This window comes from Lampetra planeri, chromosome 4 (genome assembly GCF_965212315.1).
Source record: "Lampetra planeri chromosome 4, kcLamPlan1.2.h2, whole genome shotgun sequence".
Classification (NCBI taxonomy): Eukaryota; Metazoa; Chordata; class Hyperoartia; order Petromyzontiformes; family Petromyzontidae; genus Lampetra; species Lampetra planeri.
Window position 1 is genome coordinate 26,438,067 of NC_136110.1, and position 22,261 is coordinate 26,460,327.

General features: G+C 42.5%; 1 protein-coding gene across 3 annotated transcripts in view; it reads right to left on the minus strand.

Moving 5' to 3' along the window:
- Positions 1–22,261, minus strand: part of LOC144717875 (receptor-type tyrosine-protein phosphatase kappa-like) — a 132,749-nt gene that overhangs the window by 85,324 nt on the left and 25,164 nt on the right. For all 3 annotated transcript variants that reach the window (XR_013585156.1, XM_078593622.1, XM_078593621.1), the window contains exons 3-7: positions 14,360–14,637; positions 12,380–12,461; positions 12,137–12,252; positions 10,741–10,915; positions 4,202–4,501 (exon numbers count right to left, since the gene is read on the minus strand). Coding sequence is in view for 2 of the 3 variants with exons in the window: in XM_078593622.1 (XP_078449748.1) it covers positions 4,202–4,501; positions 10,741–10,915; positions 12,137–12,252; positions 12,380–12,461; positions 14,360–14,637 (951 nt within the window). In the remaining variant the exon portion in view is untranslated. The remainder of the gene's footprint in view (positions 1–4,201; positions 4,502–10,740; positions 10,916–12,136; positions 12,253–12,379; positions 12,462–14,359; positions 14,638–22,261) is intronic.

Sequence of the window (22,261 nt, forward strand, 5' to 3'; positions counted from 1 at the left end):
GACAAACTCCTTCAAAAAGAAAGAATGGTACATCATGTGATATGACATTGAACCTGCCCGTGTAAAAAACACACAGGATGGACAATATTTACAGAGCATATATGGCCAATTACTGCCAGCATAATCATTATCGACAATGAAAATCAAGGATAAGGACGTGAATATTTATTCTGAAGGAATCGGAAGCTAACTTGTATATGCAGTGTTCTATAATGACCCAATTCCTTAATAGTTTGGGAAGGACGCATTGACACGAAAGATCTCCCCTTTCACGTGGGGCCAGAGGTTAACCAAAAGAGGACATCACGATCCAGTGTTAAAATTGTCATACAACACAGCTCTGTACTAATGGCTTGTGCCTTTAACAATGTTTAAAAGTTAATGTCTGGCTCCGTAGAAAACCTCCATCCATTTAAACCACTCTGCCCCCCAGTGAGGTTACATTTCTCCCCAGAGGCCAGACATCTAAAATGCTTTCACAAAATGTTGAAAAACACCTTCCTCTCGATGCACTTCTTCTAACCATTTTTCCATTTCAATTCCATTTCTTGTAGAGAGGAAACATTTCATGTGGACAACCCTCCCTCCCCCACTTATTTTTCATATCCACTGGATGTATTAAAAGCAAGCTATTGATAGAAATGTGTCAATGCGAATACATGTTCATCTGTGCACATCTGGTAATTTAACATACAAAGAAATTATCTTGCACATCTCCATTATTGAACAGCTTAAATAAACAGGCTTAAAGAGGCCAAATAAAGGACGTCTTGCTCCTGGTAATTGCCATGAGGCAGTGGTAGAAATTCCACTTGCCTATGGTGGGGGCAGGCCTCTCCATAAGGAAATCAATGTTGTTGACCTCCTGACAAAGTGGTGCCAATTTTATCGGCCCCGGAAGTATGATGTGTTGAGTGAAATCTCGATCAGAATTTTAACTCGCAACTTTCGGATTGAAAGCCTCTCGTCCTACCGGTGAGTCACCGGGGCAGATTGATTGTGAGTAGAATGTACGTTTTGTCATTTTGGTTATCATTGCTATGACTTACTTTTCACCAAGTATTTTCTTTATTTCGTCACTGACATTTCAGTTGAATTAACGCATTCCCCTTCTTGCAGCTTATATAAATAACAGAGCAAGGATGAAAAAAATGTATGACTTGAATAATTGGACTGATGTTATTACGGAACTGAACGTGGAATTTAAACTACGACCAATTTAATAAGACCGATGTTGGGAAAACTTTATTAAAATTACTTCTTGACAGCCCCTTAAAAAGTTCATACATGTGAGCCGATTACTATTTGCTATATGTGCACTTTTGGGGGGGCTATATTCCTTCTCATTTAAAAAACATATCGGTCAAAGTTTGTGACACGCAGTCAATGAATATTCTGATTCAGATTAAGAGCAGAGTTGCTTCGACCTCCTCTTTGAGTTACATAGACTTTGGTGAGGCATGTGCTGTTGTCTGGCACCTGTTAGAACTCAAAAACAGGTAGTGTATGTGTCAGATGTCGTGTAGCCAGTACAACTGCTGCCTGTCTATTTCCACTGGGCTGACAGTGACCATATCACAAACTCCAGGTACTCATTTGAGGTTCAGTTACCTTCAGAGTCCAGGCCAAGTTGAAATACCAATGTGCTGTAAATGGCCAGTAACATTTACAAAAAACAAAGACAAAGCTCCCCCCCCCCCATATAGCCTTAACAAGCCGTTGATGAAAGTGCTGTTTGCGAGCACCTATGAAGTCAGGCTCGGCGCACGAGGGGGTGGGTGGCCAGCACCCCGCCCGGACGCCTTTGTCTCCCCAGGGCCGATGTTTACACACCGCACCACGTACTCGTTTGAGGCTGAATCGACCCATGGAAAGGCACAAGACCGGTTCAGATAATCTTTCACTGGCGTTGGCCGTGAGAGGGAATCGATCCCGGGACGCTGGGTTTGTCGCACAGCGCGCTAACCAGTACACAACCGCACCCCACTCATTTGAGGTTAAATTGTCACTTGTCCTGTGAATGGCCAGGAACATATACACACGGACGTACAGATGCACGCGCGCACACACACACACACATATATACGTGGTCATAAAAACATTATACAGAGTCAAATTTAAATGTATTAATATGGTAAATGTGAATTTGCCCCAGAGCATACTGTGACACATTTATAATTTACACTATTAATGCTGAAATAGAGTTATCCATGAATACAGGGGGGGAAAGTAAAAAATATAGGCTTACATCTTATAGTGTATGCCGTTTTAATTTTCCATAAGGTAAATTAATGGATAAATGCAGTACGCCGTAAATATTATGTAGGGGGGGGGGAAAGGGTTGCTATCATTTTTTAATATATCTATTTAACACGGTTGTATTTCCTCAGGCTGAGGTGACTCCCACAATCCTATAAACCATTTAGTGCCGAATGTGGCACAGTCATCATTCAATGCATAAAGTATCACCCCCTCTGCAAGAACCGCCCCCCCCCCCCCCTAAAACGGCCACGTATGTTATGTATGTTTCGCACCGTGCGTAGCCAACCGTGATAATCAGAGGTGCATAACCTCCGCATCACACCAGACAAAGTGGAAAGTTAAGGTGCCCCGGTGTCATGGTCCAAATTCGATTTTTTTTAATAGAAATATGAATTAACTCGGAAACGACTTAACTGTGAAAAAAAATTAACCAGTAAAAAGAAAGTTTTTCACTATAAATCCTTTATATGTGTGGCGGCTAGAGTCCTCTCGTCCTCTGGCTTGAGATGGCTGCCACCTATGGGTCAGATGATTGTCTGCCAACATTAAGCAATTGGTAATTAAATATTTATTTATTTCCCCTAAACAGTGTAAAATTTAGGAAAATTTTTTTCACGAAAATTAATTGTCACGCACAACGAGTCTGTGTGGAAAATGTCAGCTCGATTGGATCACGGGAAGTGGGTTAAAAAACGACCGAAAGATTTGCACGGTCGTAAGCAAGCAAGCAAGCACGCAAGCACGCAAGCAAGCAAGCGAACTTAATATAAAGGATTTAAAAACACACACACACACGGTAGCATTGCCCCTCTACTGCTAGACCCATGCCCAGTGCCCAAACGTTTTGCTGCGCACAGGGACAGCTGCCAGCAGCGGTACAGCGCAACGAGTTTCTGGGGCATTTTTGTCGGTTGGTGAGTACAAGTGCCCAGGAGGCCAACAATGCCAAGCAGCCACCGGCAAACAGCACCATTAACTTTTCGATGTAAAGCTTTCGTGACTGCGTGGATTCATCTTCTTGGTTCTTTCGGTAAAGTCACGTAGAATGGAAATAATAAAATAATAAAAATAAAACATAATACAATAATTCTCACGACGTTTCGGCCACAACGCAAGCAGCCGTCCTCAGGTGAAGAACAGGTTTGTCGGGAAGACAGCGTCTGAATGAAACACCACCAGGCTTGGAGCATATATTTAAGCTGGGTTGGAGGGGGAAGAGCGCCTTGACAAACGAATTTGCATATCAAGAGGAATTTAGCATATTTATGGGAAATGCAGATATGGGATTAGTACTACTTGTGAAATGCGTTTCATTCACGTTTGGAACAGAGGATGAGTTCGTGCGTTCCTTAAGTTGAGCAGCGTCATGGGAAACTCGTAAGAGAGACGAGCGATGGAATCAGACAGGTCGTGGTTGTGACCTGCGGCGCGGAGGTGGCTGAACACAGCGCGGGATGAGACGACACAGTCGGTCTGGTTGACCGAGTCCACGACACGGGCGCAAGAATCGATGAAGTGAAGTTCACGGAACAGTAGCCCATGGAACAAGGGAAGAGTGATGTAAGCGCCCCCTAGACACTAAAACTACGACCCAGCTGGCTCGCTGGTAGAGTGGGCAACTCGCGATGAGAAAAGCTGCGGATTTAAAATCTTGCTTGGGGGGTTGACTCAGCCCACCATCCCTCTGGGGTTGATCAAATGAGTACCCCTCTACGCGGTGTTCAACATTGCTTGTCCTGTGGATAAATTCAATCATGAGGCCTGAGTGGCGGGCGTGGCACTTCCACCACTGGCTCGGGACTGTGAACAGGAGACAAGCACCTGCCTCGGGTGCTCATTTGTGGAGGAAATCGCTTGGGCCTCTTGACTCCACAGTAAAAACAAATCCTCGTCCTTAAATCCTCAACAGCGGGGGGGGGGGGGGCAGTATACCGCCTACCGGCGCACTTGGTCCTGGCGAGGAGGGGCGGCCCCGACTTGCCCGTGCCACCCTCGCCTGGCCTCGTGAGCAGCACGCGCACCTCGTAGCGCGTGTCCGGGTCCAGGTGCCACAGTTTGTACGTGGCGGCGTTCACGGCGTGCGTCTCGGCCCAGCCGCCGACGGAGGCTGGCAGTCGGTACTCCACCTCGCGCAGTACCACGGGGCCGTCGCCCGCGATGGAGTTGGCATTGAGCTGCACCAGCAGGTACGTGGCACCGGCTCCCACCAGCTGCGGGGGAGCCACGGGCGTAGGTGGCTCTGAACGTGCAAAAGGGAAGATAGACAACATCAAGGTTGCTCGAGTAAGCGGAGGAGGAGGAGGGAGGGTGGGGGGAATTAGACGTTTTCCCAAAGCGCTTGTTGATTCGCTTGGCGCAGATGGAGGCATGCGTTTCCTGCGGGAGGCATGGGCTAATGCTGCTGAGCTACAAACCAACACCACGTGCCTGGCTCCAACTCCATTTCTATTTTACACAGACACAGCCTGCAATATTGCTTGTACTATATTACTTCTGCGGGCCAAAGTAAATCAAAGGTAAAGCTATAAATCCTGATTGCATTTTTGCTCACACCACTGGTGGCAGAAAGGTCTCCACTAGAGGGAGCTCTAGAGTGGCCCTAAAGAGGGTATTTGGGCGTATTGGTGGTAACACCAATGCAGCATAACACACCGGTCCTCATGAAGCAGTCTAAAATATTTGTGTTAATTGGCATTCGTCTTTCGACTGCTTCGACATCACGAGAACTGATTTTGTTGCACCCCGCAAGATTGCGAATCGCAGGGAAAAAAAAAATCGTGAAAGATTCGATTTTTTTTTCATACTGCTCGCCGGTGTACCGCCAATACGTGAATGTGCCGTCTATTTTTCCATGCAGGTTAGACGCCTTGGCAGACGTGGGCGCACCAACACTCTACTCCATCGCACGTAATCCATCAGTCGACTGTGTCGGTACCTATTGATACAACCACGTGGACAGACGAGAGGGGATCTAAAAATCTTGCCTGTTGTTTCCACTGCCGCTTCGGGAGATCGACTCGATGACATCTGGAATGCAAGTCGGGCGTGCTAACCAGTACACCATGGTGGTATACCATGTGTATTGCTACTTGTATATGTCACCATCCGTATTCTTCAGGAATTAACGCTCGTTATCAGAACTTGGGTTTAATGGATAGAAAGGGAGCGATAGCATTTACCGTTTCATCAGATGTATTGGCAAATATTTATTGGGTAAGCCACGGCAGCATTTTGCTGCATAAATAGACAAAAAAACAAACTAAACTGAAAGTTACATGGAAAAAAACCCCACGAACATTTGTAATTAATACTGCATTAAATGGAGAAACAATATATATATAATGTGGCATGTCGAGCAGCCCTTTCTGTGTAGCACAAGGGCCCTTCTGCATAGTTCTATCGAAGACCATTGGCCAATACGTCGCCGATTATATATATATATATTTACTTCTAACGGAAGCATTATTGATCAATGTTGTTGAGTTTCTTGTTATTTGTGCTTGTGCACCACTGCCACGCAGTATCTCCAAATAATTTGAGAGTAATGTCATTACGTTTCGGTGAGCAATATATTCTGCTGTTAAAATAACAAAAATAAAAAAATAAACACATTGCATGGTTGTTATATGGGGACTTCATGGTGAGCACAATACTAAATGTCACAGACGTTTGTGGCATGAGAACATTTCCTGCGGATATAGAGCCCGGACAGGTACTGTACGCCGGAGAAAATGAAGAGGGTTCGTTCAAGATGAAGTATATGCTCCTTGACTCAGAGGTGTGGACTCGAGTCATGTGACTTGGACTCGAGTCAGACTCGAGTCATGAATTTGATGACTTGCGACTCGACTTGGACTTGCATAACAATGACTTTGTCCCACCTATGAGATGTGGACTCGAGTCATGTGACTTGGACTCGAGACAGACTCGAGTCATGAATTTGATGACTTGCGACTCGACTTGGACTTGCATAACAATGACTTTGTCCCACCTATGAGATGTGGACTCGAGTCATGTGACTTGGACTCGAGTCAGACTCGAGTCATGAATTTGATGACTTGCGACTCGACTTGGACTTGCATAACAATGACTTTGTCCCACCTATGAGATGTGGACTCGAGTCATGTGACTTGGACTCGAGTCAGACTCGAGTCATGAATTTAATGACTTGCGACTCGACTTGGACTTGCATAACAATGACTTTGTCCCACCTCTGCCTTGACTTGAGGTCGCTTAAATATCAAGAGGTGTGCATTCATTGGTATCACGCCAACATGACCTACCTAGACACCTGAGTATAATCATTACACTTACTCCACATGCACAGTTAAATCTAAAAACTGTAAGAAATCTAAAAACTGTAATCAGATAATGAATGACGTTTTAACACACATTGAAATATGCAAAATCCACTATAATTGCAATGCGCACTTCAGCAATGAGCACTTCAGAAAATGGGACTTGATTAGGTGGAGATACGTCATGTCGCAATGCACAAGGCAGAGTTCACATAATAGTTACATATTTTGTGTAACGATTGTGTGGCACTATTAGACATAAATCTTACATTCACTTGTCCAGATGAAGGGCAAATACATAATTTAACATCGTAATTAAATGTGTATTTATCAAATGCACCACAGGGGTAAAGTATAATTAAGTTTGATATAACATACCTAGCAAGATTGGATGTTTTAATTAGTGAAGGTAAAGATCACTTAGAGGCATCTGGAGGCCTTCATCTAAAAGTGAATTGACAAAGGTGCTGTCCATTACTTATTTATTCCATTTTATAAATATTAATAATGACAAATAAACTGTATTGAATTGAAAAAGGTCTTAGTGTGGTATAAACACGGTCTGCTACGTTGAGCTATCCAGTTGCTGTGATATTTGCAGGGTTGTGGCAAACTTTGTTGTTCTGAAACCGGGACAAATACTCGCATGCAAGACAAGAAAATCAATTGACTCCAAAGGGTAATCAAATAGTTGCAATAACTATAAACTGCATTACAAGTTTCAAAAGCTAACTTTTTACTATATTTTTCAAAATAATTACCACCTCAACAGCAGTAGATTTATTGAATTATTAAATGAAATATGTTCCAATCTTTTCTTTTTAACAAAAACTTTAAACGAAAAATGCCCCCAACTTTTCAACAGCTCCCAGATATATCCTTGAAGAACTATGGGAAGAAGAAGAAGCAGTAGAACCCTACGCAAACGAAGTAAAACTCAGCGTGCCTTACGCAAACTGTCAGCAAGTGGCAAGGAACAGATGTTAAAAAAAACCGAGTCATATCTTCCGTTACGTCTGTCGCCATTGCCAGGCGAGCCTCGCTAAAACACCGACAGAACAGGATAAGGAGAAGAGGCGGCCGGAGCACAAAAAACCAATCAAAGCATCGATCGAGCATTCACCCTGGGAAACAACTAGGGGCTGATGGGATTTTCAAGTCCCACCTGGTGAATAATAGAGAAGGCTCCTGCTCTACTCCGTCAACCACCTCTGTGCAAATGTAAATTGTCCTGAGGATTGATGATGCCCCACCGAGTAACATAAATGCCTGGTGCAGCGCTTCCCCTTTCAGCAAATTTCATTTGCGATGTGGGGGGGGGGGGAATTTGTTTTAAGAGAGACCGCTATCTTTGTGAAGGTACAAATCCTCATCGTGTCAGAGGAGTTAAGACACGATGAATCAGGAAACCGTGGAGACGAGCAGAAATTTGTTTAGGAAATTATTTATAACCATGGTATATCAAGGGATAATCATGGATAATGAATGATAGTTGATAATTATTGCAATAATAAATTATCATGATAATGATGCCTTTAATGCTTTTATAAGGTTTAATAATTATATGCTCAATCAATTAAGGTATCAATTTACATGTACATAAAACAAAACTTCAAATGCAAATGTACATATCCAGGTCTCATTGCTATCGAAGAATTTTCAAACATGTGCTTCTATAATTATTGAAATTAAATAAGCTTACTTTATATTCGAAAAAAAGCAAGCACTGTAACTCATGGCTCTGGAAGCCATTTTGCGGGATTTTAAATGAGAAACAGTGCAACATATTCAGGGAAAAGGTCAACACGGTGATTTTAGGAATTATCTGCTCAATGTCATCGCGGAGATGGTAGTTTATGGCATTGGAAAAAAACACCAACATGAAAATACATAATGGGCGATACCCACGGTTGTACATTTCAACATGTTTCACCACACTGGTCGGTGTGTGTTGGTGAAGATATGAAACTGATTTGAAGAATTACAAACCTGTTAGCCTGTTATCACACATTTATGAACTGTTCACAAAGATCACAGAGGACAAAGAATAAAGGTCAATTTAGAGGGCAGACAACCGGAAAAGCAATCTGGAGTTTGAGAAAAGGTTTTCTACCATCAACTGCCTACATATTATCAATCAGATTCTAGAAAAGACAAATAAATACAAATTACCATCATTCATATATTTTTGTAGACAATGAACACGTATTTTGGTCAGTGGAAACCCATGAAGTTGTCCAAGCTCTCACAAAGCAAGGCTTTAATAAACATATACATAAAAATTAGCTAAACCATCTATACAAAATAATAAATATACGAATCACAGTGAAGTCAGGCAAGGAGATAGATTGTCACCAATATTATTCACAGAGAAGCGTGAAGATATGTTGTTATTTTTTAAAATATAAATAAAGGCATACAAATTTACTCTCTCAGAGCTTCTGATTACATTGTCGTTATAATGCCCAATTAGAATGAACTACAGGAACTGATTAAATAAACTAAACAACAAGGCTGAAAAGTGGGGCTCAAGATAAATGAGCAAAATAAAAGTCAGGGACGCAAGTTTAATGAACAAAAATAAATCATTTTGGGAGGGACGCAACTGTAAAACACAACAGAGGATGTATATCGAGCACAATTGTTGAAGGCAGACCGGCATCAACATGATCTAAGAAGCAAGTGATCGTCAGCAGGATTCTAAGACAAAAGCTCCAAATATTTGTCGATACCCACTTTGGCATTAAAAATAAATAAATAATAATCGGTGACGTTTTGGGCAATGGCCTTCTTAACAGCACATTCAGTAGGATGGAGTGTTTTTGAGAAGTGAAAATCAACTTGCGTATGTCTTTTTCATTTAAAACACTGTTGCAGCTCTTTTGCAGTGTGGATGTGTTTGCTCCGTCGAGTCAAACCATTAATTATTCAGGATAGAAGGGGGATGAGAGGGCTTTCATGTCGTATACAACATGTTTTGGGATTATTTAATTATAGATGCTGAGTTTTAGCAGTGGTTAAGGCAATGCCATTACATAAAGTACTGCCAAGTCAGTTTAAAAGTATAACTCATATAATTCGTTAAAATTGATAAGGAAAAATACTATACTCTCTGCTTCTTTCGATGAAGTCACATAGATAGAATTTTGTTTATATCTAGGTGACTTTACCGAAAGAATCAGAGAGTATTGATTCCTGCAGTCACGAAAGCTTCAAATCGAAAATACTATATTTGAATTACATTTATCCTGACATGTATGTTTTCCTCTCGTCAAGGTACAGTGTTTTAGTTTTGCTGGCTGTCTGGCTGACTGGAGGGAGAGAGAGGGACCAACTGACTGTCAGTTATAAAGGACGTGCAGGCTGATAGTTGTTGTGAACACAGGGCAGCTATAGCACGCACTGACGTAACAATACCTTGAACATAATTCAGTATTATATTTGATTCAGTAAAATTCGCAAAATTGCATCATGTCCAATGTTTTGACATTCTGATGGGCTGTACAAAAACAATTATACATGGATAAAAAGGCCAAGTTCAAATGTAGTTGCAAGCAGACATGCTGTGTGGGTGCTTTTAAAATCAATTGAGAACGGGTTCACTGCCACATTGCATTGAGGACTAAACTGTTGCATTTCCCTTTCGTGCATGTAAAAGAACAACATTTACACAAGGCCAGAGTCGGTCAAATAAAATGGCAGCGGCTTGGAAATATGTTCAAAATAAAGCCACGTGTAAGTCATACGCTTTTACTTACTGTACTTTAGAGTAAGTTACGAACGTGCAAACCAAAATGCACTGAATGATAATGGAATTGATGTGTTGTTCGCATGTGCTCGATTAATTGTTGAAATATTGCTTTAAATGATCGACAAATTAATCAGTGCATAAACTGCAGTGATTTCTGAGAAATGACCGAGATGCATCATCTTTTAATAATACATCTTGCCTATAATTTCTGCCAGTTCACGAGCACTGATTCAAGAAAGCGAAACGCTGCTGATGACAGAGACACTCCATTTTGAAACCGCTCCAGAGTGTGCTTGTTTGAACCAATACTGCTGAAATTATACACTCCCAGAAGGCCAATAGGCCATCGGGTTGTGTAAAAAAAATTGTTTTTGCAGAGACAGATAGACGATATTCTTCGCAACAACGCTAATGATTTGGTTGTGTTACCTTTCACGATGAGCTGTGCAAAGTTGGACACCCCCGCGCCGTCAGCTGATCCCGTGACGCAACGGTAAATGTCGGCGTGCGAGCGTGCGGCGTGCGGCACACCAAAGGATGCCGCGAATCTTCTGTGGTTCACCAGCTTCGTTCCACTCACGGGGATGTCCTGCCCATTGCTCCTCTATAACGAAGCATATGGGAGGTTACGTAAATGCGTAAAACAAAAGTCAGCGCAGGGGATAATAATCTCAGCGCAGTTTTCCATCGCACAAAAACTTATCCGAGTATATAAATGAAATGAGTCGCCGACAACGGCATGGGGGGGGGGGGGTGTTTGGAGCTTTTTCTCATTCTATAAACTGCTACTGAGTGCATTTCCATTAACCAGCAGATGTCGATATACCGTGCACAGCAGACATGTTGACGGTTTTCAAAATAAACTACCTCATTGGAGTGGTTTATTTTGGTCAGTGTGTTTAATGGCCAATTCTCGTAGTATGGGGAGGTGGGGGGGAACAAAGGGGCTGCTTTGCTTCTGATAGAAAACATTGACACATGGGAGGCTCAATGGAATTCATTTCATGACACGGTTCACGGTCCATGTCAGATTTGGGGGTAAGAGTGCGAACACCGCTTTGAATGCTTTGTCAATTCAATGAGATGAGGAAATATCGAGCAAAGCGCTCTACGATATCTCCCTTCTTATCAACGCTACATATTGACTCGAGATAATTGATGCAAATTTCTGCCAGACACACGCTCACATTTATTTAACACTGTGCATACTGGCTAGTACCTGTATATTTGGGGTTTGCAAGTTGCAGGTGGGCCGAGTTAAGGGATGCTGTATATTGACTAGCGCCAGTTAATATAAAACACATCTCGATTTAAAGCTTTCGTGACTGCAGGGATTCATCTTCTTGGTTCTTTCGGTGAAGTCACGTAGAAGGGAAATAATAAAATAAGAATAAATAATAAAACATAATTTAAAAATATATATTTTATTATGTTTTATTTTTATTATTTTATTATTTCCCTTCTACGTGACTTTACCGAAAGCACCAAGAAGATAAAACACATCGGTTACAAGTTCTGCATGACTGCAGCCAGCCCCTGCATATATAGCAGTGCTGAAGGTGCTGCAGGCACAGGTCAATTCAGCTAAATTCCCTTGCCGGGCAGCCTGGTGAGAAGATAAAGTGCAACCTCCATGCCTGGTTCCCCATCACAATCAATTTGTGTGTACACTCACTGTACATTAGAGTCATAGTTTTACTGCTGGTACTCACAGACGCGATGCTTTTGCATTCCGCCTGCGACATCACGGTCGCCCCTTTGTTGACAACCGTCGTTATACGGGCACTCAGTTCTAGACGTGTAAAAAAAACATTCACGTAGTCACCTGCAACCAGAGGAGTTCATTGGTGAGAGCCTTCCCTGTGGCAATGCATTGGAAGGTGGCGTTCTGTCCGGCGTTCACTTCGACGCTGCCCAGTCGAAGGAAATGAGGAGCTTTGTCTGCCAAGTGCAAAAATAACAAGTTTCAAACGTGACAAACGCATCCGCTGTACGTTGTTGAAATCTGCGTATTCATTCAGAAGTGTCCACATTTGTGATTGTATCACCGTCTTCGTTCCTTACTTACTGCATGGATAGCTATGGACTTGCACATCATCGATAGCTATGTAACCCAGTTCAACACCAGAAGACACCGCTTCAAATATCACCTGCAGACATGGAACAAAATGTGACAAATGAGCATCGATTTTTTTTTTCCTCTGCCTCTGTGACCAAACACTCACTTGCATGTGCACCAGCTGCAGCAACATCAATATATGTACTGTATTAAGCAATGTACAAAATACACCATCACTCTCCTGATCTTCACTAACACACCTGACCTCTCAGAAATGGGGTGGGGGTGGGGGAACCTCAGACTCATCTTTGGAATTGGTCTAAGACATTTCCTGTTGAGACCTACCCCTTGAGTGTGAAATGCATTTTTTATTTTGACTGCTAACCCAGGAGTGGCAGGGTGGCTCATCCTGTGACTTGATGATATTGAAACTTTTCATCTTCACACCTTGGCATGTCTTTAATGAGTCAATTCCATTTCTACGAATATCATGGCTACATTGTGCACATCAACGTTTTCTAGTCTCCATTTACCATTTTTAAATAAGTATAACCCGTAAAAACAAAGATTTCACTATACATCCTTTATATGCGTGGCGGCGAACTTAATATAAGGGATTTAAAAATATATTCGCCTGTGGAGGACGCGGGGATCGATCCCGCGACCTTTGGCATGGGAAGCGAGGGCGCTACCAACTGCGCTACTCCGCCACGGCCTGTGGAGGGGTTAAGCTCTGGGCTCTTATACTGTGAATGAGTTCTATTTGAATATATGTCAAATAAACATTTTTTGCCTAAAAAGTGTAAAATTTTGAGAATTTTTTTTCACGAACATTAATTGTCTCGCACAACGAGTCTGTGTGGAAAATGTCAGCTCGATTTGATCACGGGAAGTGGGTTAAAAAACGACCGAAAGATTTGCACGGTCGTAAGCAAGTACGCAAGCAAGCACGCAAGCAAGCAAGCGAACTTAATATAAAGGATTAAAAAATATATTCGCCTGTGGAGGACGCGGGGATCGATCCCGCGACCTTTCGCATGGGAAGTGAGGGCGCTACCAACTGCGCTACTCCGCCACGGCCTGTGGAGGGGTTACGCTCTGGGCTCGTACACTCTGACGTTCAGCCAAAAGCCATGAATGCGTTCTATTTGAATATATGTAAAATAATTTATTTTTGCCTAAAAAGTGTAAAATTTTGGGAATTCTTTTTTCACGAACAATAATTGTCTGGCACAACGAGTCTGTGTGGAAAATGTCAGCTCGATTGGATGACGGGAAGTGGGTTAAAAAACGACCGAAAGATTTGCACGGTCCTAAGCAAGCAAGCAAGCACGCAAGCAAGCACGCGAACTTAATATAAAGGATTTAAAAATGCCTTCTTCAAGCATGCGTCTGCGCGTACATTATGCACTGCGTGAAGCACGGATATGCTGTCTTACACCACCGTGTATTTATATCACTGTTAATTTTACACTTCACAAATACACTCGGAATGTTGCTCATCAGACGGTTCATTTCAATCTCCCGGCATGGCAGTTCTTAAATTCCCCCCCCTATCCCCATCTCTGTCTATCCAGCAATACGAATGGGGTAGCAACACAGGTAGTCCATCAGCAGGTTGCATGCGAGTGTTGATATTCCCACCTCTTTCATGGCATTTGGGCAGAGGAGCAGAATAGGTAAAATACCCTCTGGAGGGGGCTATCTATAGCTCCGTCTCATGGACGCCTGATGTCAGATGTGGTGCGAGCAAGGAATTGCAGGGCTGCACCTTTACCCCGGACCTTATAAACACTCAGTTTAAGTGCTTAACAATAATAATGAAGTCTAATGTTTCCCTTTCAAAGGGACCTGTCCCCGACCCCTGCCCCCCCCCCATACTGCTATCACCGTATTGTACCGGGCTCGCTTTGAGTTGCAACATAAAAAAAAATTCTAAAAATAACAATAAAAATCGAATCTAACACAGGTAAGAATATCGCATCTCACCTGATAGCTGTTTGGCCAGAACGTGCTGATGGCCAGCTCGGCACGTGCCCAGCGGCGGCCCATGCTCTCGCTGGCGTTCCAGATGGGGTTGGCGAGAGGCCCCCCGTTGACGGCCACGTAAACGTTGAGGGTCCCGGGGCTGAGGCGGCCGGGCGCCGAGAGGTGGTAGTGGAAATCCAGGCAGTGCGTGTCGTTCTTCTTGATCTGTGGCAGACGCAGGGTGGCCCACTGCCCCGGCACGCGGTCGGACGTGTTCGCCAGCATGTACGTGTCCACGTCTGGAGACGAGAGGGGGGGACCGTCGCAGGCGCTCGTTCGTTACGACGCTGAAGGCGGGCGGCAGGGTTTAACGCGGACGTGGACACGAGTTCGACTCGGTGACCGACGCGTTGCCAGCAGCGATGCGGCAGGCCGGAAGGGGAGAATGCGTGTCGGCGTGCTTCATTGAGATGCCGGCACAACACGGGGATGCGTTTGTCGTTTAATGACATGCTCTTGGCCTTGGGAATGAGTTTTGACATGTTGTGAAGTCAATCATTGTCACGTCAACGGTGAAATTACGCCGGTGTTAAAATGCCCCATTGCAAAAAAAAAAAGAACATGGTGTGTATTGTTAAAAGGCTCAAACCCGAGCAGTAATCAAAGCACACACGTGTAGCAGAAATGTCATTAAAAGAGTGCACGCGCAAGGGAGTGTGGCTGCAGAGTTGTCCATCAGGGAATGTTCAATGTTGGAAACATCCGCAGATTTATTATTCAACTTGTGGCATCAGGTGGGCTTACAACTAAAGCTACTTTTATCCAACGCCAAGAATGTGTCAAGAGGTCAAACGAACTCAAACGTTTGATCTCTACATTTTTCATAAACTTTGTGACTCTCCCCCCCACACACCTCTCCCGTCTACACACGATCGCCCTCAACCACACCCCCATTCCACCTTTAACCTCTCCACTGCAACGCACACGAGCAGCACAAACCCAGGAGAATGAGGAATCGATTAGATAGAGAGAGCGAGATAAGGAAGGGAGGGGGGTAGAGTTTTAACAGGGAGGTAAAAGGTTAAATACAAATAAAACAGCTGTGCGTCCCCAACACCCCCCCCTCTCGCATGTCACCATCGACGTGCTGATACACGGATCTATCAGTTAAACAATCAAACATACAGTAGTAGGTTTTTACCCTTTTAAACTGATACACAACTGACACCTTTATTCAAGGCATCATGTTTGCAATAACCACAACACAAGTAGTCAAAAAAGCAAACAAAAAGAAGCAACTCTGATAATGATAATAATATGCACTGTCCTTGAAGTTGATTGGTCCACTACTTGTGTTGTGGTTATTGCAAACATGATGCCTTGAATAAAGGTGTCAGTTTTGTACCAGTTTAAAAGGGTAAAAACCTACTACTATATTTTGCCACTGGTAAAAGAGATCTCATAGTGTGAATCAAACATACACACACACACAATTCCATAAAAGTGGCACATTGAATGAGATCGCGACTTGTTAGGGAGAAGTGTGACCAAGGAGGAGAGCCCTGGGCAATGGACAAATGTGCGGCCTACACTGTCTATAAAACATTTAATATGTATTTACGATGCAAATTTTTTTTAATACCCATATATATATTCACACGTGAAGGTATGTGTAAAGGCTTTCGTCTATTTAATTGCATTTATATATGTTTTTGCTGGAGGCATTATTACATCATGAACTTAGAGTCAGCAAACAAGAAGCACGCGGTTTGACATCACCTGCCTAAGCAATGTATCAATACAAATTACATTCATATTTTGCACAAAGCTAATATTGATTACCCCCTTTCATAGCATAATAAGAATATTATGATTCCAGATACTGCCTATGCTCTTTTGCCAGTGGTTTTTTTTGTTCATTAAAATTAGTCACAATATAAATGTAAAATACAAAAAACTGGACATCACACAATGACAGACCCTAAGTTACTGCTCTTTTGTACTTTGCAAAAAGCAACATAAATTATGCAAGCACAAGCAATTTATAATCCGAGTTTTCAAATTGATTTTCTGCTCAGTGAATGCTGAGGAAGTGCTCATCTTTAGTTTACAGCCCTGATGAGGTGGTGGTGAAAACTTCCCATTCCTATGACGAGCGTGCATCTACCACCAATGACTTCCTCCACAACGTGGTATTTATTGTGTCTACCCCAGATGCAGGCCATAATCCCACCAGGCAAGATTTAAACTCACAACCTATGGTTGAGCCATGAGACTCGGTATATAATATCATCAGAAATGTGTTTTATTTTTCCCAAAAGCAACCGAATGAGCAATCAAAGTGGCCAGAAGAAAGTCAATCTGTACCAATTATAAAAAAAAGTTATTCACATACGGTATTTTAATTTTTTTTCGACAAAGTTAAATTATTTTAAAAATGCTGCCCGCTGGCAGTGCTATATATCTAAAGAAGTCTCCAAATTACTGCAGCCAAACGTGTTTATTGCACACGATGAGCCATTTATAAAACTATAAAGGCCTTATGAAGACATCGCTGGTGCATTTTGCGATACTGTACGTTTGTATTTCCTGAAACACATTACCGGATACACCACCGATAAAGAACGATATGAACAGATTAAATGAAATAACGAGCTTACAATTAAAGCAATCAAATAAGCAATGCAAATTTCTGAATACATAAATGAGGTGCATCGCAAGTGTTATAATTTGAGCCCTGTCCTTCAGCGGCGCAAATAGTTTCCCCTCAGACGGCGGTAACCCTGTTACAAATTACGTTGCCACAGAGCTGAAATAAGTGTCCTGCGTTTGCCTTCAGAGAGCACCACTCACACCGGGGCCCCATATCCCACCGGGTATACAAAACATCTCTCTGGGCCCACGGGGTTAAATCAATATCGGGAAGTCAGTTCAGCATAATAAATCTGCACTTCAGTTGGATCGTTGGTATATATATATATAAAAAGTGCTCCATTATACTTGATTCTGAAGGGACTCTTTAGTTTTCTGCATTCGGGCCGGACTAAATTAAGTCCGCTGCCCTCGCGCTCGCGTGAAATCGGGCTCAGGCATGTCGAGTGAAAGGAAGGAGGGCATTCGTGTTTGAGATGGCAAACAAAAGTCAACCATGAACCTTCGGGGTGCACACAAATCAAAAGGAAATTGCAACATGGTAAAATTTATTTTCTTTTTGCGCTAGCCACTCTGCAAGCATTATGCGCTAAAGAATACAGTGCAATATTGCTAATGCTGCTGTATATTACAACTCGAGCATGCCTTTGAATCATTTTTTTTTTCCTGTGACTCACCGCAATGTTCTCAGAGTGTAATAGATGATGCATTTTAATTAAGAACATTTATTTTGTTTTGATTGCATGTGCACTAAATGTTAGCTGATTAATGCGACTGTTTATCATTTTGCAAACCAGAAGATGCACGTTAGTATTTTGCCGTTCATGGAAAAATACCGATAAAAATACAACAAAAATCACAGCACGGCATTACTGGACACTGCGCATTACAGGCTGTGAGAAAATATTGATCTTGCTATCGACAACTAACCCAATATTGGCATCGGGTTTATTGGTATTGTGATGTTATTTGGTCACCGTATTTCATAATATTGACTCTTGTAAACCGAATCCATGTGGTAATTTAAGACCAATACATGAAATGTATTGTCAATACGTATATTTGCATGCTATTTTTATTTTTTTTACAAAAAGTGTTTCACGTGAAACAATTAACAATGGTCAGTATGCGATAAGAACCCTAATTTGCCCATTCAAATCATGCATCATGCGAGTAATTAAATTATAATCAAATATACGCGTATAAATGTACCACCTATAATAGCAATCAATCCACACAAATGCCTAGGCGGCTCTCGCAATTAGAAGGATGCAAGTTAAAATCCTGGTTTTGCGAAGGTCGACTTGTGCCCATCATCCTGCCATGGTCAAATAAAATGAGTGCCAATTTCTGGGGAAGTCAACAGCGGCCGTCCTTTGGAGAGAATCAAACCCACGGGAGAAATGTGGAATTTCCCCCAATGGTGCAGGGCTGTAACAAAAATAAATGCCCATTGCCCCAATGCTCATCACTTGGACTACTGAATAACAATCACATTTGAGTAAAATAAACAACACAGCATAATCATTCAACTCAACACAATTCATTTCCAGTTTCTTGACGTGCACTTAAACGGCAGCACGATTCAGATACCCACGTGTAACGCATCAAATTCCGGAATGCGAACTGTAATATATACACGCACGTAGCGCACGGACATATAAATGGGTTAAAGTGCCTTTGGGAGCACACAAACAGCAATGGATTAGGCGTAAACAACCAAGAAAACTGGGTTAAATAAAGAGCTCATTGATTTAGTATTAGGACATCCTATAATGCCTTTATTGGAGCTTGACCTGGCTCAGAGTTGAGCTTGGAGATGCATGTAGAGGCTTTCAAATGAGATTCACGTCACAGTACAGAACTCAATGGGAAGGACATGTCAGCCTAACTCCACACTGTTGCGTAAAATAAATTTCCAAATTCTGCACAGCGTGTGTAATAGATATTTCATCATCATCGTTTATTATCCACACTGCACCCGCCAGGCGAAACATCTCGGGGCACCAGACCAAAAGGGGCTGTTTAAGATCATTATCCCGTGAGGGAGCACGCGATTGCCAGCCGAAGACGGCATCGCGTTCAAAGAACAATGGCAGCAAGTCTAACGCGCTCCAGAACACGAGAACAGACACATCCGACGACCTCAAACCGTGCCTGATCCTGCAGTGCAAACTCTCCGCCGGTTTTGTCCCATTCAACCTTAACACAACTGGCTGAATGCATCCCGACTGTATCTTCTTACGTGCTAAACTGCATCTTTCAATTAGACTGCACTCGGGATAATACCGGAACTCGCCGTTATAAGCGTACAACGTGCATTATGGTAACTGCATTGCACTTTAGGAATGCTAACAGGGCTTTGTTACGTGTGACCGTTGATCTAACAAGAAGGCACACATCGGTGACAGGAATGTGCTAAACTTTGATGTAGAGCCCTTATTAATGCTGTGGCCCACTCTCCCTGTAGTGCAGTGATAAGCTGCTCCTGATGACAAGGCTCAAGGCAATGGGCATGCACGTATTTTTACAGCTTATCCTATCCTCGGGTTGGCCACAGCCCAGAGCTTCGAGCCCTAATGCTTTTGTATGAGAAGGGCTTGATAAATGCGTTGCATGTTTGCCATGTAATAATCATTCATCATTTATAATTTATCAGTAATCAGCATTTACTTGGCAAGACCGCATTATATATTCAATTAAATCAGAATTGGCACGCTGCATGTTTAATATAATTATTTACGAAATTATGTTCGAAAACATTTCCTCTCTTCCCTCGTTTTATTTATTTACTTGCAGATATTTTTTGTTGTTCTTGCACAACTGTCCCCCTTTACGTAGAAAAATATGAAACCAGCTGCGCTGTTTGAACATCTACGACAATGATGAACATACAATGGGATAACAATGCAATGTAAATAAGCGTTTAGTGAGGAGCACACTTCACAGAAGGAACCTCCAAGCACTGAATACTGATTATGAAGCCGACTCCATAATGGGGAGAGAGAAAAACACACACCGCATTTTCCAACAAATATGCCCATAAACTATGGAAGGACAACATAAAATAAACCGCCTCTGACAATAAATTGTTCAAACCAATGAGAATAAAGTGAAAATAATCCCATGAAATACAATAAATTATCACGTATATGATGATGGATATCTAATGCAATTAAAATAATGTTGCTTGAACAAAAACTGCCTCGCAGTTAATATCAAATTATGAGCAGAAGTTAAGTGGCTTTAAATAAAATGTGAACATTCACAGTCATCGTAGCTAGGGATGTGGTGGGTTGGTGGTGGGAGCAGGTGATATTGACTCCGACCCTTAGGTTTTGCCCCCACGAAGATCCCTGCAATAAATGAGAACGCATATTTGTTTTAACATTAAAGAATCACCCACGGCACACTGCCAATGCAACAAAACTACAGATGTGTTAAATAAAAAAAACGTGGCTCAGTGGATGGACGCTCTAAGTCGAGGAAGTGGGTTACAAAAGCACCACGTGACCCGAGACAGGGATTTAAAGTCGTGTTAAACATCTGCGTGTCGAACTAAGTTACCTTGTGTCTTATACCCCTCGGCCAGAGCTCATCCACGCAGAAGACACTGCTTTATGTTCCATTTTAATTCACGGTGGCGAGATGTTAGCGACCTCGCCTGGTATACAAGAGGTCGTGGGTTCGACCCCGACCCTGGCCCCTGTGTATGTTTGGAGTTTGCATGTTCTCACTGTGATCGCGTGGAATTTTATCGGGGCCCTCCGGTTTTTCCCTCCACATTTAGGAACATGCGTTGAGAGTACGATATTTGGCTGCTAAAAATGTCCACACGATACACCACTTCACTTAGCTATCATTTGTGGCAAGGTCGCTTCCGAAAAAGGAGCTGTAAAACTCAGTGGGCCCTTACCTGGTAAGTAAAAAAAAAGTAATATCTGCAGCAGTTGCCTCAATCGTGGCTTTCGACCCCCAACTGCCCCCCATGTTCTTATGCCTCCGCGCTCCCCTCATGGCACATTATCCCGACTCCCCACTGGCAAAAATGGTGGCACCGTTCCCATGCCTCGCTGCTTGCTTGGCCTTAGCTGCACATAACATCTGATTACTGGGAGTCAAGGGGAATGCTTATGGCTCGAGTGACATGGGCAGTGGCCAACTATGATAGCACAACTGCACAGGACTGATGAATGTTATTATCTGCGATAGGTCAAGTAAAGGTGATTTTATTTCCATTATTTGCAAGAAGCCTCGGCAAAAAAAAAAATCACTGCCAACGAAAAACCCTCGTGGCCGAAAGTGTTTTGACAAAAAAACATAAATTAACTTCTGTTGTGATGAATAATAATGATTTTTGTTTTCGTATTACGCTTTGTAGAGTACTGTCTGCAGTAGAAGCCATTAAACCACCACTGCCAGTGAACACCTGATTTTCCACGACTGTGCTTTGATGAATGAGAGCTACACAATCTGGAGAGTAGACTTCTCATTAAGCATGTGCACAATGGCACCTCTAAGCACTGCTTCAACTGATCTACAGGAGGGAACTTTTCTGCCAAAGAAGTTCTTAATAATATTGTGCTAGAGTGCGCGCTCATTATATGCTCCGTGTGCACGTTCGGTATGTTTACACTTCAGAAGCGCCGGGAATCTTACGTGTTATTTGATGATTCCAGTTCAAGCAGAAATATTATGAGGGTGTCAAGTTCCCGAACGTGTTTCTCCAGTATGTTGATAAAAAAAAACAATTCAGTTTCCCTGTTTGCGGCTTTCTATTCTCGCAGTGTGGCCAATACATTGCTGTAAGCATATTTATCCATCTTTTTTTAGATTTCTAAAACAATGTCTTACTCTTTTATATTCTTAGGTTTTTTTCGGTAAAGTCACGTAGGTAAAAAACATTAAAAAGTAAAATAAAATAAAATAAAAAATCACGACGTTTCGGAGGCAACACAAGCTTCCGTCTTCAGGTGGTACCGTCACAGCCACGACAGCTGTATCAAGTAAATGAGAGATTGCAGGAGCTACCACTCCGTTTATATAATGGTTGGAGAAGGTGGTGGGGGCAAGGGCCACATACTTTTTATTAATATGATAAGGTGAGGCTTAAGACTAAGAATAGACTGCATAACAAACTGAGCCTTTGTTTGGAGAGGCACGGCTTGTGACTCAACCTGTGACAGGGAGACACCACTAAACATGGTAAAACTGTAATAGTTGTCTGTTAAATAAGATTGGCAAATAAGTGTAGTTAAATCTTTTTTGCAT